Source organism: Setaria italica, chromosome IX (assembly GCF_000263155.2).
Source record: "Setaria italica strain Yugu1 chromosome IX, Setaria_italica_v2.0, whole genome shotgun sequence".
Classification (NCBI taxonomy): domain Eukaryota; kingdom Viridiplantae; phylum Streptophyta; class Magnoliopsida; order Poales; family Poaceae; genus Setaria; species Setaria italica.
This window is the reverse complement of record NC_028458.1, coordinates 37,412,613-37,429,328: the sequence shown is the minus strand read 5'-3', so window position 1 is coordinate 37,429,328 and position 16,716 is coordinate 37,412,613. Positions and strand designations below refer to the sequence as shown.

At 43.1% G+C, this 16,716-nt stretch overlaps 1 protein-coding gene across 1 annotated transcript; it reads right to left on the bottom strand.

The window, feature by feature from the left end:
- Nucleotides 1–12,090: 12,090 nt before the first annotated feature.
- On the bottom strand, nucleotides 12,091–12,789 carry LOC105915167. Its single transcript, XM_012849072.1, has one exon. The coding sequence runs from the start codon at nucleotides 12,787–12,789 to the stop codon at nucleotides 12,091–12,093; it is 699 nt and encodes a 232-aa protein (XP_012704526.1).
- Between the last annotated feature and the right edge of the window lie 3,927 nt (nucleotides 12,790–16,716).

Genomic DNA, 16,716 nt, shown 5'->3' with positions numbered 1-16,716 from the left:
TTTTCCCAATAACTAATTAAGCCATTGATCAATTCAGAACTGAACGATACGGTATTATGGTTTACCTTTTAAGTACAACGATGTTACTGTTTTCTTGAAGAGCAACCACTGCACTGCATGTAACAGTTCAACGCAGCAAAATAAAATTTTGGTTCCCAACTACAGCAAGCTGCCCCAACATTGGTCGTCAACTAACACAGAACAGTGCATGGTGACCCTTGGTGCTACTCTACCATTGTGCCGCATCCTCATTATCAATCTTGTCCTCCTAAATTAAGTGCACTAACTTGCTAAGTTCCCATCCCAATTTGGACATTCAGACCTTCCTAAGACAAGGAATATTATGATCAGGCTTTATATCCTTACATTGTGTTTTGACACCCATACAGTGCTACATTTTGCTGGGAATGGGCTGAAAACCATTTATTGGACGTGGATCTGCCACCACCATATCTATATATTGGTAAAGGCAAGCTTTGCTGTTCACTTCACCTTTTGTTTTCCAACCATGGACTGCAGCCTCGAGTTTTGTTTTCAACTCATACAACCCAAAATCCTAAATAGCATGACATAAATGACACCCAGAGCAATCATCACAGCAAGGGAAGGAACAGTGGAGGTTACCTGAAGTGTTGAGATGTTTGGAGATCCCACTGGCAAGGTAGCAGCGCATAAAACCGAGGCGCCTCTTGGCATCAAGCTTCACCAGTCCTTGCAGAGTCCCCACCCTCACGTCAACAGCAAATACCATCTCCATTTCTGCCCTGCCCCTGCCCTTGGACAGCAAGTAAACAACATCATTATCGTCAGCTCATGGTGGGGTAAGCCATGCTAAGGCGTCCCGGAGACAAATTTTTCTCCGTGGTCTTCGACTTTATGCCTCCATGGAACTTATGCAGCAACTTATAATGCATTGTGATGTCAGCAGGGAGGTCGATGTCCTCCGAATGCACAGAGCATCGACACTGCCAGTCATTCCATGAAGTGACCGGGATAGGCATGCTCCATATGGTGGCCTTCCAGCTACCAGGGATAAAGGAGTACGACTGCGGATCTTGCATGCGCAGCCATTCGTAGTATGATTGAGGATCAGACGTGGAATGGCCCATGGTTGGCTGAGTGATCTCCAATTCTCCATCTCGACATACTTGATAGCTAGTGTCTCTGCTCTGGTTGACGACGATGTCGCGGGAATAGTACGGGCAGCCATTGCGGAACTTGCTCCAGTTGCCCTTAGCGGGCAAGGGCAGCGGCATGTCACGAAGCTCGGGGCTCTCTTCGAGCACGTCACGGAGAACTATGCCTCGCCAGAGATCGACCCAGCCAACTGTACCTCTAGGACCTCTGAGCGTGATCACCTTCGTCGTCACATGGACATGGTAGATGACCCCTTAGCGCTGAGTCAGGGAACCGGGCACACTGCTTCCCTAAGCGGATTCTTCACAGTCAAGCTATCATTGCTGGGGAAAGCGCCTTCAGTATTGATCCAAACCCCCCTTTAGTACCGGTTGTGCAATCGATATTGCTAAGTTGGTACTAAAGGGGTCCTTAAATAACCGGTACTAAAGGATCCTTAAATAACCGGTACTAAAGGGGTCCTTTAGTACCGGTTGAGGAGACCAATCGATACTAAATTGGCTGACTTGGCAGCCAATTTAGTACCGGTACTAAATTCTTCTTTCTTTTCTGTTTCTTTTCTCATTTTCTTTTCTGTTTCTTTATTCTATATTAGTATTTCGTATTTATTTCCTTTGCGTATACGAGTTCTAATACGCAATATATATAAAGTTGTATTTAATCTATAATATTACATTTGAGATAATATTATACATAGACATGTTGTGCACACATATATGAATAATATTACATTGCATCAACTCTCTAAGTTCAACATTTTGGATCAACTATTCTGAACCTGAGTCCCGACGGTGATGCCTCCCGCTGGATTTACTACCTCATCCAGAAGAAATCCACTGAGTTGTTCTTGAATTGTCCTGATTTTTTCCATCTTGAGAAGCTCTTCCTTCATGTGCATAATCTATGTCATTAGTAAAGATTATTATATTAGATCAATGGATCTGCACAATTAGAACTAACTTATTGTTAAGAAATTTGTATACGTACTCCGAATTCGTGGTCAGTTATACGCTTGGGACGTACAAAGCTATGGATGAACTCATATACATAGTATCCACATAAATTATTTTCCGGATTCTATCTCAAAACACTATATATATGGCAAAAGAAGTTATGAAGTATTTGTTATGTTCAAGGAACTGACATGAGATGTGCAAATTCAATACATACCGGGAATTCAGAGTGGATATGAAGTTGCTCCTTGAATTCACCTGAGTGATGTTGACAGAAGTGAGCCCATGCTCTGTTAAGCATGTCTATGAGGTCGGTGTATTGATTTCTTGATCTCCTCAGAGAGTTCAGGATATAAACCATGCTTCGATCAACCACGATAATAAGGAGTATCTAGTGGAAGTTGTATATATATGCACAGTGAAAAGCTATTTAGTCTTATTAGCACCCTTCTGTTTTGGTTTGCTTGACATGTCCTTCACATAGAAAACTTGAGTCACTTCATTGGCTAGGACGAATGGTTCGTCTCTATATCCAATCTTGTTAAGGTCCACTATTGTCATCCCATAGTTGTGTGTTGTTATGCCTCCTCCAGTAAGTTTCACCTATTAGCACCAAAACAGAGGGATTTTCAAAGGTCCATAGTAGAGTTCCCATATCTTCTCAATGACACCATAGTATATGTCTTTTTTTAATATTGTGTATTACATCTATACGGACACCACTATTTTGGTTTGTGCTTTTTTGATCTTGGGCTCTCGTGTAAAATGTGTACCCATTTATCTTGTATCCTTAGAATGTCGATACTGAGATATATGGACCCCTAGCCAACCATGCTAATTGCTCTTCAATCGTGTCATCACCCATCAGTCGTCATCGCAACCAAGATACAGAAGTGCCAATGTGATGATGTGTAATCCAGGCCTCAGTCTTCTCTTGGTTTGAGGACCGTACAATGGTCATGTGCTCCTCCATATATGGAGCCACCAGGGATGATTGTTGCAGGACCGTGAAGTGTGCTTTATGAAATGTACTCTCATTGATGTCCATCCGAGCTTTCCTCCCTAGTGTTCCCTTTCCCTTGAGTCTCCCCTCATGGCGTGATACAGGGACTCCAATCGAACTCAGATCGTCAATAAAGTCAACACAAAACTCAATGACCTCCTATATTCCATATTCCTTTGCGATGCTTCCTTCTGAACGGGCACGATTACAAACATACTTCTTCAGAACTGTCATAAACCTCTCAAAAGGGAACATATTGTGTAGAAATACAGGACTGAGAACAAAAATCTCTTCAACAAGGTGGACTAGAAGGTGAGTCATGATATTAAAGAAGGAAGGTGGAAAGACCATCTCAAAGCTGACAAGGCATTGTACCACATCATTCTGCCGCTTTAGTAGATTGTTTGGATGTATTGCCTTCTGAGAAATTATATTGAGAAATGCACATAGCTTCACGATTGCCATTCTCACATTCTTTGGTAGAATACGCCTCAGTGCAGTAGGCAGCAATTGTGTCATCAGGACTTGGTAGTTATGGGCCTTTAGATTTATAAATTTCTTCTCTTTAATATTTATTATTCCCTGTATATTTGAGAGTAGCCCGATGAGACCTTGATACTATTCAAGCACTCAAACATGCTTTCCTTCTCTTCCTTGCTGAGAGTGTAACTGGAAAGATGCAAGTAATGTCCATCATCTCTCTTTTCCGGATGTAGGTCATCTCGTTGTTTCATACGTTTCAGGTCCGTACATGCTTCAATTGTATCCTTTGCCTTTCCATATGTACCTAGGAAGCCAAGCACGTTCATGCAAAGATTTTTCATCAGGTGCATCATATTGATTGCATTACGGACCTCAAGGACTTCCCAATAAAATAGCTCCTAAAATATATACTTCTTTTTCCATATGGGGGCATGTCCGTCCTCATCGTTCGAAACAAGTTGGCTACCAGAGCCCTTGCGAAAGACTACCCTCACATCCTTAATCATAGAAAATACATGTTTACTATTACGGTGAATGGGCTTAGTACTTTTTTCTTCCTCCCCATCAAAATGCTTCCCTTTCTTTCTTAATGGGTGCTTAGCATGAAGAAATCGACGATGGCCCATATACACGACCTTCAGACTATGTTTCAAATACATACTGCAAGTATCATCTAAACAGTGCGTGCAGGCTCGATATCCCTTGTTTGTCTATCCAGACAGATTACCAAGCATCGGCCAATCATCGATGGTTACGAACAACAATGCTCATATATTAGAAGTCTCCTTTTTTTCCTCATCCCACGCACATACACCTTCTTCCTTCCATAACAGTAAAAGTTCATCAACCAACAATCTTAGGTAAACATCAATATCGTTGCCAGGTTATTTTGGACCTTGGATAATTATTGGCATCATAACGAACTTCCGCTTCATGCACATCTAGGGCGGAAGGTTGAACATACATAAGGTCATAGGCCAAATTCTATGACCACTACTGAATTCACATAATGGATTGAATCCATCCATACTTAAACCAAATCTTATGTTCCTTGCATCATTTTTAAATTTGGAAAATTCTCTATCAACTGTTCTCCACTGGGACCCATCAGCGGGGTGTATGATAATTTCATCTTGCTTACGTTCTTTTTTTGCCAACGCATCAACTTTGCATGTGCCTTATTTATGAACAAACGCTTCAAGCGAGGTACTACAGGAAAATACCACATTACCTTCGTAGGAACTTTCTTCTTGTTGGTCTGCCCCTCAACATCACCCGGGTCATCTCGCCTGATCTTATAATGCAGTTATCCGCACACAGGACAAGCCTCCAATTTCTCGTATTCCTTACCGCGATAGAGGATACAATCATTATGACATGCATGTATCTTTTGTACCTCCAAACCTAGAGGGCAAACAACCTTTTTCACTTCGTACGTTGAGGATGGCAATTCGTTCCCCTCGGGAAGCATATTCTTTATGATTTTCATTAACTCATCAAAATCCTTGTCAGAAACTCCATTTTTTGCCTTTCATTGCAACATTTCTAGTGTGGTACCCAACTTTTTGTGCCCCTGTTTGTAATTTGGGTACAACAATTTCTTATGATCATCTAACATACGCTTGAACTTCTTTGACTCCTTCATATTCTCACAGTCTTCCTTTGCATCTTGCAACACCTGACCTAGATAATTGATAGGACCTTCTTCCTCACTCATCTCTTCTTCAGCCTCGCCCATTGGAGCATTTACAAAGGCATGTCCTTGAGTCCAGTCAGGAATGTTGTCATCTTCTTCTTCTTCATCATCTTCCATCATAACTCCTCTTTTCTCGTGCTTGGTCCAAACAAAATAGTTAGGCATGTATCCAAAGCTGTATATGTGAGCCTGAATAGCCTTTCTGGATGAGTAATCCTTCTCATTTTTGCAATTTCTGCATGGACAACAAATGAAACCAGACGGCGGCTTGTTGGATACCGCCAGATGAGAAAACCATGCAAGCCATTAATGTACTCCATGGAGCGTTTGCCTGCGCGCCATTAATATACTCCATGGAGCATTTGTCTGCGTTGTACATCCATCGCCGATTCATCTACAAAGTATTAACGAACCAAAAATTTTCTAATTATGCATATAATTATGAAGCATAACAAATATCATACAAATCTCATAAAACTCAAATGTTGCTGAAAGTTTAGATAGAAATACACAAATTTAAATTTCAGACCCAAACAAAATGATACACCATGACAAACTCAAATGTTGCTGAAAGTTTAGATAGAAATACACAAATTTAAAGTTCAGACCCAAACAACATGATACACTGCGACAAACTCAAATGTTGCTGAAAATTTAGATAGAAATACGCAAATTTAAATTTCAGACCCAAATAACATGATATACTACGACAAACCATCCACTGAGTACTATCTAGAAGGACTTTAAGCATCCTTGGGCGGCGAAGATGAAGGTTAGCTGACCTAGTCTCATCTTGTGGTTTATTTGTGCCTCCTGCGACGGTAGTACTCGGTGGACCTTAAACCCCCGGGACTGGCGGTGGAGTATAATGACCACCAAAATGAGATTCCTGACCCGCCGCAACAACATCTTCATGATATTTTTACAAATAACAAAGCATTGCTCTCTCCCATGTGCTCATTTTCTTCGGCTTATGATGAGGGCCAACTATGGTTTTTCCCTTGCCGCGAGAGGAACAACAATCGCCCCCACCATCGCCACTGCCTCCAGCAGCAGTAGCCATCTCTATGTACCACAATTTATTTAGCTCATATTTGCAAATGAATAAACTATGAACAAATTATATTTTTTCCACAATTTATTTAGCTCAAACATAACATATAAATGAAAAATGTCTCCATTGTAGCTCATTCTAAAAATGACTAAATACATACCTCTATTTAATCTTATTATCTCTATGTACCATAGTTTATCTCGCTTATATTTACAAATGACTAAAATATGAATAAATTATATATTTTCCCATAATTTATTTAGCTCATATTTGTAAAAGACTAAACTATGAAATTATTCCTCTAACCTCATATTGATCAATTTCTTTGATTAATACGAAACACAACATCCAAAAAATTGTAGCTCAAACATATATAACACATGCATATAAATGAAAAATTTCTGCATTGTACCTTATTCTTAAAATCACAAATACTCTAGCTTTAAAGTATAAAACTTAGTATACTAACCATGTATGAAGACTTTAACAGGGGTTTCCCAAACACACCCTTAAACATGGCCTTGGTGTGAAATCCTCACAAAATGGTCAAAAATCTGGTAGCACCTCCCCTATTTCGCCATGAATGGATGAAGTCCGAGCTGGAGGAAATGACTCGGGTAGAAGGAAGAAGACACCTAATTTATAGGAGGGAAGTTAGTACCGAGTGGAGGCTTCACCCGGTATTAAAGGTTGCACATTGGTACCGGTTGGAGGCTTCAACCGGTACTAACATGCAACCTTTAGTACCAGTTGAAGCCTCCACCAAGTACTAAAGGGGGTCACAGGGGGCTCTTGGGGAACTAGCCGTTAGACCCGGTACTAATGATCACATTAGTACTAGGTTAAAAACTGGGGTCACAGGGGGCTCTTGGGGAACTAGCCATTAGACCTGGTACTAATGATCACATTAGTACTCCGGTACTAAGCCTCGGGATGAATGCCGAGTTTTCCAGTAGTGTATTAAGCTCGAAACGATATGCCGTTTCCTGTTTTCAAGTAACAAGTTTATGTTGGAAAAGGACCCCAACAAAACAATATACTCCCACCGTCCCAAATTACTATTTATTTTGACTTTTCTAGGTACATAGCTTTTACTACGTATTTAGACATAGCATATATCTAAATGCATAGCAAAGTCTACGTATCTAGAAACACTAAAATGAATAGTAATTTGGGATGGAGGGAGTAGTACACTATTCGTCCTATAGAAACTGGACTAGAGCCATCAGCCATATTATCACTCGGGAGAAATGCAATTCTATTAAGTAAAAACACAGGCAAGACAAGTAGGCAACCAAGTAAACAGCATGGCAGCATCCATAATCTCTAACTATGCCCATCAGCAACTTCCTTAAAAGTGTAACGAGCTCGATACTCTTTCTGCTAGGTGCCTAGGTCTCATATATCGCCTCAACCGAAGAACATATGCGCTTACCGCTTACTGGTTACATAGCTAGCACATGGTAACTTTGGTAGCATGAAGGTCTCATATCGCCTTAACTGAAGAACTTACTACAGCACTAACAGCCACGTAGATTTCAAGAAGTTCAGTTTCACGCCTCCTGCTACCGTAGTATGCATCTTGTATGTTGATCGCTGTCGCTCTACAGAGGTATGACCTCAACGTTGTCATCTCCAGTCTTTGGTGCTTCATTCTCCGGCGCAGTGGTGGACAGGGGATCTCAGACATGCTCATTTCTTGCACCAGCGGTGGCTTGACGATGGTTGCTGAAGTAACACGCTGGGCAGGAAGGTGGGCTTTGCTTTCACGATGCTCCTGACAGATCGCGCACCAGTGCAGAGTGCAATGGTGTGAAAATATAAGACAATTGGGTAAACGTGGTTAGCAAACTCGCATCCTATGATTCCATGTTATATAGGTGCAAAGGCTTGACAGATTACAAAGAAATAGAATTACAATCTTGTTTCGGCAGAATAGGAAACAAACTAGTTTATCTCTAATCTATTCTATCTCCAAGATGATTGCAATCTTCTGATGCTGGCCGAATCCCTCCGGTGTAATATACCAGGACTGCTCCTTGCGCCTGACCTTCTGAATAGAAGCTGGTTCGGTCTCCTGACTCAAATCGAGTCCAGTACAAACACACGAACCTCCTGATCATCTAACAGCCCCTCTCAATCTTAACCCGGTTTCTTAACCATGTTAAGATTGTTCTTGAATGCTTCAAATTTCTGAGTGGACAATGCTTTAGTAAAACCATCCGCAAGTTGGTCACCTGACGGTATGAATCGAATGTCTGCTTCTTTGTAACTCTTTCTCGGACAAAGTGAAAATCTATCTCAATGTGTTTAGCTCTTGCATGAAAGATAGGATTAGCTGACAAATATGTCGCTCCAAGATAATTATCACACATAGACAAGGAGTCTGACTTTTAACCCCCAATTCCTTCAACAAAGCTTCCACCCAAATTAATTCAGTTGTGGCATTTGCCAAAGATTTGTACTCAGCTTCAGTGCTAGATCTTGATACCGTGAGCTGTTTTCTGGCACTCCATGAGATTAAATTCGGTCCAAAGAATACCGCAAAACCACCCGTCGAACGACGATCATCAACGCATCCTGCCCAGTCAGCATCAGAAAACGCACTAACGAGAATTGAACTTGAGGCCTTAATACTCAACCCCATACTGATTGTACCTTTAACATACCGCAATATCCTCTTCGCTGCACTCCAATGAGAAGTCGTTGGAGCATGTAAGAATTGGCATACTTTATTTACAGCAAATGCTATATCAGGTCGAGTCAAAGTTAAGTATTGCAATGCACCTACTATGCTGCGGTACTGAGTCAAATCTTTAGGAGACAGGAGCTCACCATCTTCTCTTGACATCCTCTCGGCTGAGGAGAGAGGAGTTGGTGACTCTTTACAATTTAGCATACCAACTCTTGTCAAAACATCTCGAGCATATTTTTCTTGACACAACTGTATTCCATCTTGCATTGGCTGAACCTCAATACCAAGAAAGTAACTCAGATTTCCAAGATCCCTGAGAGCAAATTCTTCTCTCAAATCCATCAGTAACCTTCTCTCAAATCCATCAGTAACGCTGTCACCGCTTTAGATGATGAGCTAGTCACAATTATGTCATCCACATATATGAGCATAAAGATCGTAACTCCCCCCTTTGAGTAAATGAACAGGTAAGTATCCGATTTCGAAGCTTTAAACCCAAGATCATATAATTTAGAGCTAACCCGAGCATACCAAGCTCTAGGAGCCTGTTTCAAACCATATAGCGCCTTATCCAGTTTGCACATTGTGGATCCTCAAATCCTGGTGGCTATTTCATATAAACCTCCTCTTCAAGAATGCCATGTAGAAACGCATTCTGGATGTCTAACTGTCGTAAGCACCATCCTCTAGCAACAGCTATAGAAAGAACCAGTCGAACAGTAGCAATTTTGACAACAGGACTGAAAGTATCTTCATAATCAATTCCATACCATTGTTTAAACCCCTCTACCACTAGTCGAGCCTTGTATCTATCAATACTCCCATCAGATTTTCTTTTTACTTTGTAGACCCATTTGCAATCAATGAGGTTAACACCTTGCTTGGGTGGCATCAAGCTCCAAGTCGTATTCCTGTGTAACGCAACAATCTCTTCATGCATAGCCTAAGTCCATCGAGAATCAGCAAGAGCTTCAGTTAAATCATCAGGTTCCCCTGTAGATCAATAACCACTGTAGCGAACAGTTCCGTCGGTGAAAGTTTTTGGCTTAGAAATACCACTCTGGGACCTTGTCATCATGCGCCGATGTTGTTGCTGTCCAGTTGCTGGTGCAGAAAATCCCGGCATAACATATGTGTCTCCCCCTGGTGCAGATGATCCCACGGGCACACGCGGTGAGGAATCCTGCGCAAGTGTGCCGGCCAACTCGGTGGTGTCAGCTGGTTCGGCAGAAGGCGGGAGCTCGTCCTGCAGCGAATCAGCCTCCAATTCCGCGCCAGATTGCGTCAGATGATCAACCTGGCTTTCAGCGCCGGTCTGGCCGCTAGCAAAAACCGGAAGGGCAACATATCTGATGTCCTGGACAGCGTCCGAGGCTCCCGTTTGTTCCTGCTGTGTTTCCTGTACATCACCACGGACACTAGAGGAATAGTTATGAGGGTTAGATAAAATCGAATCATTGCTAATTGCTCCCCGATAAGCAGTAGATTGCAGATTTGGAGGAAGGAGTAAGATTTCTTGGCGAAGTCTAGCCCCAGCATTTTCATGCAGGGCCTCGAACGGGAACACATCTTCATAAAAAAACGACATCTCTAGATATATAAACTCGTCCAGTGGATATGTTGAGGCACTTGTAGCCCTTGTGAAGGGAGCTGTAACCAAGAAAAGCACATTTGACGAGCGAAAAGCAAGCTTTCTAGCATTGAACGGCCTAAGATTTGGCCAACAAGCGCATCCAAAAATTCGCAGGAAGGAGTAATTTGGTTTTTCATGACACAAAAGCTCAAGTGGGGACCAGAAGTTTGTGACCTTGCTCGGCAACCGGTTTATGAGACAGGTAGCAACAAGAAACGCCCCGTCCTAGAATTTCAAAGGCATGGAAGCTTTAGCAAGGAGAGCCAGCTCGACTTCTACTATATGACAGTATTTTCTATCAGCTGATCCATTCTGTTGGTGTGCATGTGGGCAGGAGACTCGATGGGTTATCCCATTCTTTTGGAAGAAAAGATTTAGTTTTTCATATTCACCACCCCAGTCAGTTTGCATGGCTAAAATCTTTTGATTGAATTGTCTTTCGACAAGCTTCTGGAAATCAAGGAATGCATTGAAAACGTCAGATTTATGTTTAAGAATGTAGATCCATGTGTGTTTACTGAAATCATCAATGAAACTGACATAATAGGTGAAATGCCCAACAGAGATAGGCGCCGGTCCCCAAAGCAAGCGGAGTAGAAGAATAATTTTCTGATATCGAATAAGGTAGTTGATGACTTTTAGCTCTTTGGCAAGAGTCACACACAGACTCGATATTATTATTGTTGACAAAAGGTAAATTGTAATCTCTAAGGATGCGGGACACTATAGGGAAACCTGGGTGGACGAGTCGACTATGCCACCGTTTTGTGGACGGTTTAATGATAGCTAGAATTTCGTTATCTGGACTCCCATCTGTTGAATGCGACACTAGGGGATAGAGACCCCCCTCACATCTTCCTTGATGAAGAATTTTTCTCGTTGCCCGATCCTTGAAAGGAAAAAATTGGGATGAAATTCAAAAATAACATTATTATCTAGGGCAAGACGATGGACAGAAGCAAGATTTTTATGTGCGCTTGGAACATGTAGGATGTTTTTCAAGAAAAGATTGCGAATGGGGGTTTGCAAAATAGCATGACCGATATTATTAATCCTCATACCTTGGCCACTTGCAGAATAGACTTGATCTCGACCACCATACTTCTCTTGAACAGTCATCTTCTTAAGATTGCCGGTAAGATGATCCGAGGCTCCACTATCGGCGTACCAGTTTGTATCAACACCATATGCTGTCGCTTGACCAGAGTTAGCCATCTTGTTACTGTTTGCTTGATTGTCCTCATCATACCTATACCAACACTCCTTTGCTGTGTGGTTGGGCCGATCACAAATCTGGCACTTTGGCTTAGAGCTTCTGTGACCGCCCCGCTCCTAAACATCTGACGGCCATCTTCTCCTCCAAAATTTCTGCCACCTCTATTTGCTCCACGACCGCGGCCAAAATTCCCGCGGCCCCGAGTATTAGAGCTTCCACCTCATCCTCTTGATGCAGCATTTGCGGATGATTGGTACTGAGGACCAGAGTTATCATGTAGCATCTCCAATCTTGATTCATACGCCATCACTTGGGTGTATAACTCACTCAATGAGATCTGATCCGTGCACCCCATGACCGAAGTAACAATAGGGTTATATTCACTGTCCAATCCAGTAAGGATGAAAGATATCATCTCGTCATCTTCAACCTTCTTTCCAGCGCCCGCAAGCTCGTCGGCGATTGCCTTCATCTTGTTGAAATAAACTGAGGTTGTCATGTTTCCCTTCTTGAGGGTCGACAACTGCATCCGCAGATGAGTCACTCTTGCACGAGATTGAGCAAAGAACATATTCTCTAACGCCACCCAAACCTCTGCAGACGATGCTAGGGTTGCTACTTGCCCCAATGCATCTTTTGTAACGGAGTTGAACAGAAACGCAAGAATTTGCTGATCTTGTGCCAGCCATGTGGAGTATGCCGGATTGCTAACAGTCTCCTTGGACTTGTCATCCTTGATGATCTCCAAAATTTCAGGTGGGTCTTTGATGGATCCCTCTAGAATTCCAAGCAATTGCGCCCCCGTGATGGGCGGAAGAACCTGCGCCTTCCATAGTACGTAGTTATCCCTGGTGAGCTTCTCGGTGACTTGAGGACCGAGTGGTGCTAACGCCGTTGCCGAGGAAGATGAGGACACCATGACAGTCGATGCTCTAGATGAAGAGGGCTCTGATTATCATGTGAAAATATAAGACAATTGGGTAAACGTGGTTAGCAAACTCGCATCCCACGGTTCCATGTTATATAGGCGCAAAGGCTTGACAGATTACAAAGAAGTAGAATTACAATCTTGTTTTGGCGGAATAGGAAACAAACTAGTTTATCTCTAATTCTATTCTATCTCCAAGATGATTGCAATCTTCTGATGCTGGCCGAATCCCTCTGGTGTAATATACCAGGACTGCTCCTTGCGCCTGACCTTCTGGATAGAAGCTGGTTCGGTCTCCTGACTCAAATCGAGTCCAGTACAAACACACGAACCTCCTGATCATCTAACAGATGGACCAGTCAAGAATTGCATGGAGAGTCCTGGTGGAGAAGAAAAACACTGAGATGTGGCATTTAGGTTCATGACACAGTTACAGGAAAACTAAAAACAGACCTACACCCACTTAAAAGAGGACTAGGTTGTTTGAGAAACATCAAGCGTCAGAACATAAATGGAAATATTATAATTCATCCTATTTTACGGTAGTCACTGAAAGTTGATGGCAATGGAAAAAGAAATGGAGCGTACACTGAATTTCAGTGATTAACGGCGAAGAAACTAATAAATGTTCAATAGAACATTTAGTGCCTGCAAGAGATAATGACAAACAATGCAACTTTACCAAATGACACACCTCTCCAGGCCAACCTACTTGAGGCCTGAAATCACTATCATGTCCCAAATGAAAACTGTTTCCTTTTTTTTTAAAAAAAAGAGACAATGCAAGTATGTAAAGCTACTGAAGAAAACATTACAAACCATGAGATGGTATTTCTTCTGAAGATTTCCACGAGATAAACTGGTACCGGCAGTACATAACATCCAGCCACAGAGTAGTCCTTCACCAATCAGGCATGATACTGCTGGGTCAGTGACACCATGAAATGCTGCTGTTAGTATAGCCAGTGCAATGCCACCTTCAATGCAAAGAGCATGGAAAGTGCAAGGTTCTGTCCATGGGACTCCTGTAAGGGCTTGAATATTACGTCCAAACAGCACACAAGGGCAAAGTAACCCAGTCCAACCTACACAGAAATAAGAGAATGTTACATGCTGAAATACTCACTCATTAGTAATTCTAGAACAGTATATATCTCAGAACATAACTGGCCAGTCACATAAAGCAGATATTGGCAGTACTCTCTTTGTTTGTTAGTTCAGTGACTACACATTCCTTGTTAGAATGACAATACAAGCAACATCAAAATCACATGGACAGGAAAAATAACAGGTGTGCCCAATGCTGAAGCCTAACATATTATAGAGCTTGTAATCGCAATTCATTAATGGGAAATGATTGCAGATATGGTATAAGTATTTGAACAGTTAAATTTGCAATGCAAAGAGTGATTGATTCTTCCGAATAAATCTGGAAATCCATACCGGCTAGAAGCATGACGAAACAGGAGCTAGGCAAGCAGGGAACACATTAAGAGGGTCCAAAGAGGCCTACATATTGAAATTGGTACCGTACCAAATTGTGGTATCTCCCAAGTTATAATTACTGGTACCTGTCCAATGATCTGGTAAAAAGAAGTTGCAAAACTAAGGGAATGTTTGGATACTAGGTGCTAAACTTTAGCAGTGTCACATCGGATGTTCGGATGCTAATTAGGAGGACTAAACATGAGCTAATTAGAAAACTAATTGCAGAACCCCGATGCTAATTCGCGAGACGAATCTATTGAGCCTAATTAATCCATCATTAGCAAATGGTTACTGTAGCACCACATTGTCAAATCATGGACTAATTAGGCTTTATAGATTCGTCTCGCGAATTAGACTCCATCTATACAATTAGTTTTGTAATTAGCCTATGTTTAATACTCCTAATTACCATCTAAACATCCGATATGATAGGTGCTAAACTTTAGCGGGGTGTATCTAAACACCCCCTAAACCTTACTCAAATTTTCCATGGGAGCCTCAGGGGTCATTTTGGACACAAACATTAACGGTATGCCCCAATCCACTGTAAGCATGCCCAGGTTAATTTAAACAGTAGTGCTGTTCACAGCATCAACTTCACAATCAAAGTGTTCATTCGACATATATAATCGCTTGCGCTTCAAGCAGGTGTGGTCTGACAGACGTCAATTAAACTAAATACACTGCTAACAGCCTCCCACCATATGCCCAAGCACCAGGAAAATCTACAGCAGCATAGAGTATAAGAGCCCCATATCTTGAACTTTCAACAACAGCAGCTCAACTCTGTCCCTATTTCCTACACATATTCACATAGTCATTCCTTGTTTCCTGTCGCATGTTATGCCTCCAAACATCAGCGCACATGACGAACTAATCCTCAGCATCAGCACATGTGAATGCACGAATCCTCTGCAGAATCCCTCAGAACTAGTAGCGTGGTCACGGATCCGACCCCATTAACACTACATTCCACGGGGAAAAGGTAGAATCTAGTAGTACAGCGGACAAATTGGGGGTAGCGTAGAACAGAGAGAGTGACAGGAAGCGTATAGCTCTCGCGGTCCTCGGCGCACCCGAAGATACCGGTACTCTATTAGGATAATCATGACTTAAGTTTTTTTGAGGATGAGTCAGTACGTGTGTCAGGTTAGTTTAGTTGCATGCAAGGTTGTTAGTATGTTAGTGGGTGCGTATGGCGCATGCAAGGTTGTTGGTTAGTTAGCGCATACATTTGCATGCGCGTAGAATTAGTATGTTAGGCAGCGCTGCATGGCGAGCGAGTGGAGCAGGTCCTGCATGCGGATCATGACGCAACGGCCGGCGTGAAGGCTATCCGTTGTGTGTCCCCAGCCTATATGAGGCCTGGCTCTGTACTCCTCCCAAGTGCGTCGGTAGTAGGCAAGTCCAGAGAAAATAAAGTGCCAAGATACAGGCCGGTACGCGGCCGCAGCGTTCGTCGCTGAAAATAGCTTGTGTTCATCGTCTTCCTCACCGGTGCTTTGTGTTCGTGAGTGCGAGTGAGTTCCTAGGCGAAGCCAACATTTGGTATCAGAGCCAAGGTGATCGAAGATGTCGTCCCTTGGACCGAAGAAGCCGCGCATCGACGACGACGGCTCTAGCAGCTCACCTCGTCCGGTCGTAGTGGCGAGTGCCACCACTATCGAGTTGCCGCTGCTGACTAAGACCAATTACCATGAGTGGTCTTTGGTTATGCAGGTTTCCCTAGAGGCGATGGAGCTAAGGATGCCGTGGAGGTGGTATGCAAGGAGCGCGCCATGGATTGGCGGGCGTTGGCTGCCATCTTGCACGCGGTGCCGTCGGAGATGAAGGCCAGGCTCGCCGTGAAGAAGTTGGCGAAAGAAGCGTGGGATGCCGTGAAGAAGATGAGGGTCGGCGATGATCGTGTGAAGTCCGCAAGCGTGCAACGTCTCTTGAAGGAGTTCGAGAACGTCGCGTTCTGCAATGGGGAGTCTGTCAACGACTTCACGATGCGCATCAACGGGCTTGTCGCCAGCCTGTGCGAACTTGGTGAACCAATGGAGGACAGCCGCGTGGTGAAGAAGATCCTGTGCATGGTCCCGAAGAAGATGAAGCAGGTCGCCGTGGCGATCGAGATGTTTATGGACTTTGACACGACGTCCGTGGAGGAGGTCATTGGCTGGCTGCGCGTAGCAGAGGATGCTGACCTTGAAGAAGTTACAAACAGCGTCGGGCGGCTGTACCTCATCGAGGAGCAGTGGGAAGCACGTCGCCGTCAGTGCCGTGGCAAGGAGCAGGCGAGCGGTGATGCGGCGCGCCATGGTAGCAACAAGAAGGCAGTTGGCCGTGATGGCGGTCATGATGAGAATGACGATGGTGTAAGCATAGTCTCGGGGTCCAGCAGGCAATCAGAGTGCTGCAACCGAGGAAAATGTTTCAACTTTGCAA

Coding starts and splice junctions, on each gene's coding strand:
- LOC105915167 (XM_012849072.1), bottom strand. CDS start 12,789: ATGGTGTCCTCATCTTCCTCGGCAACGGCGTTAGCACCACTCGGTCCT.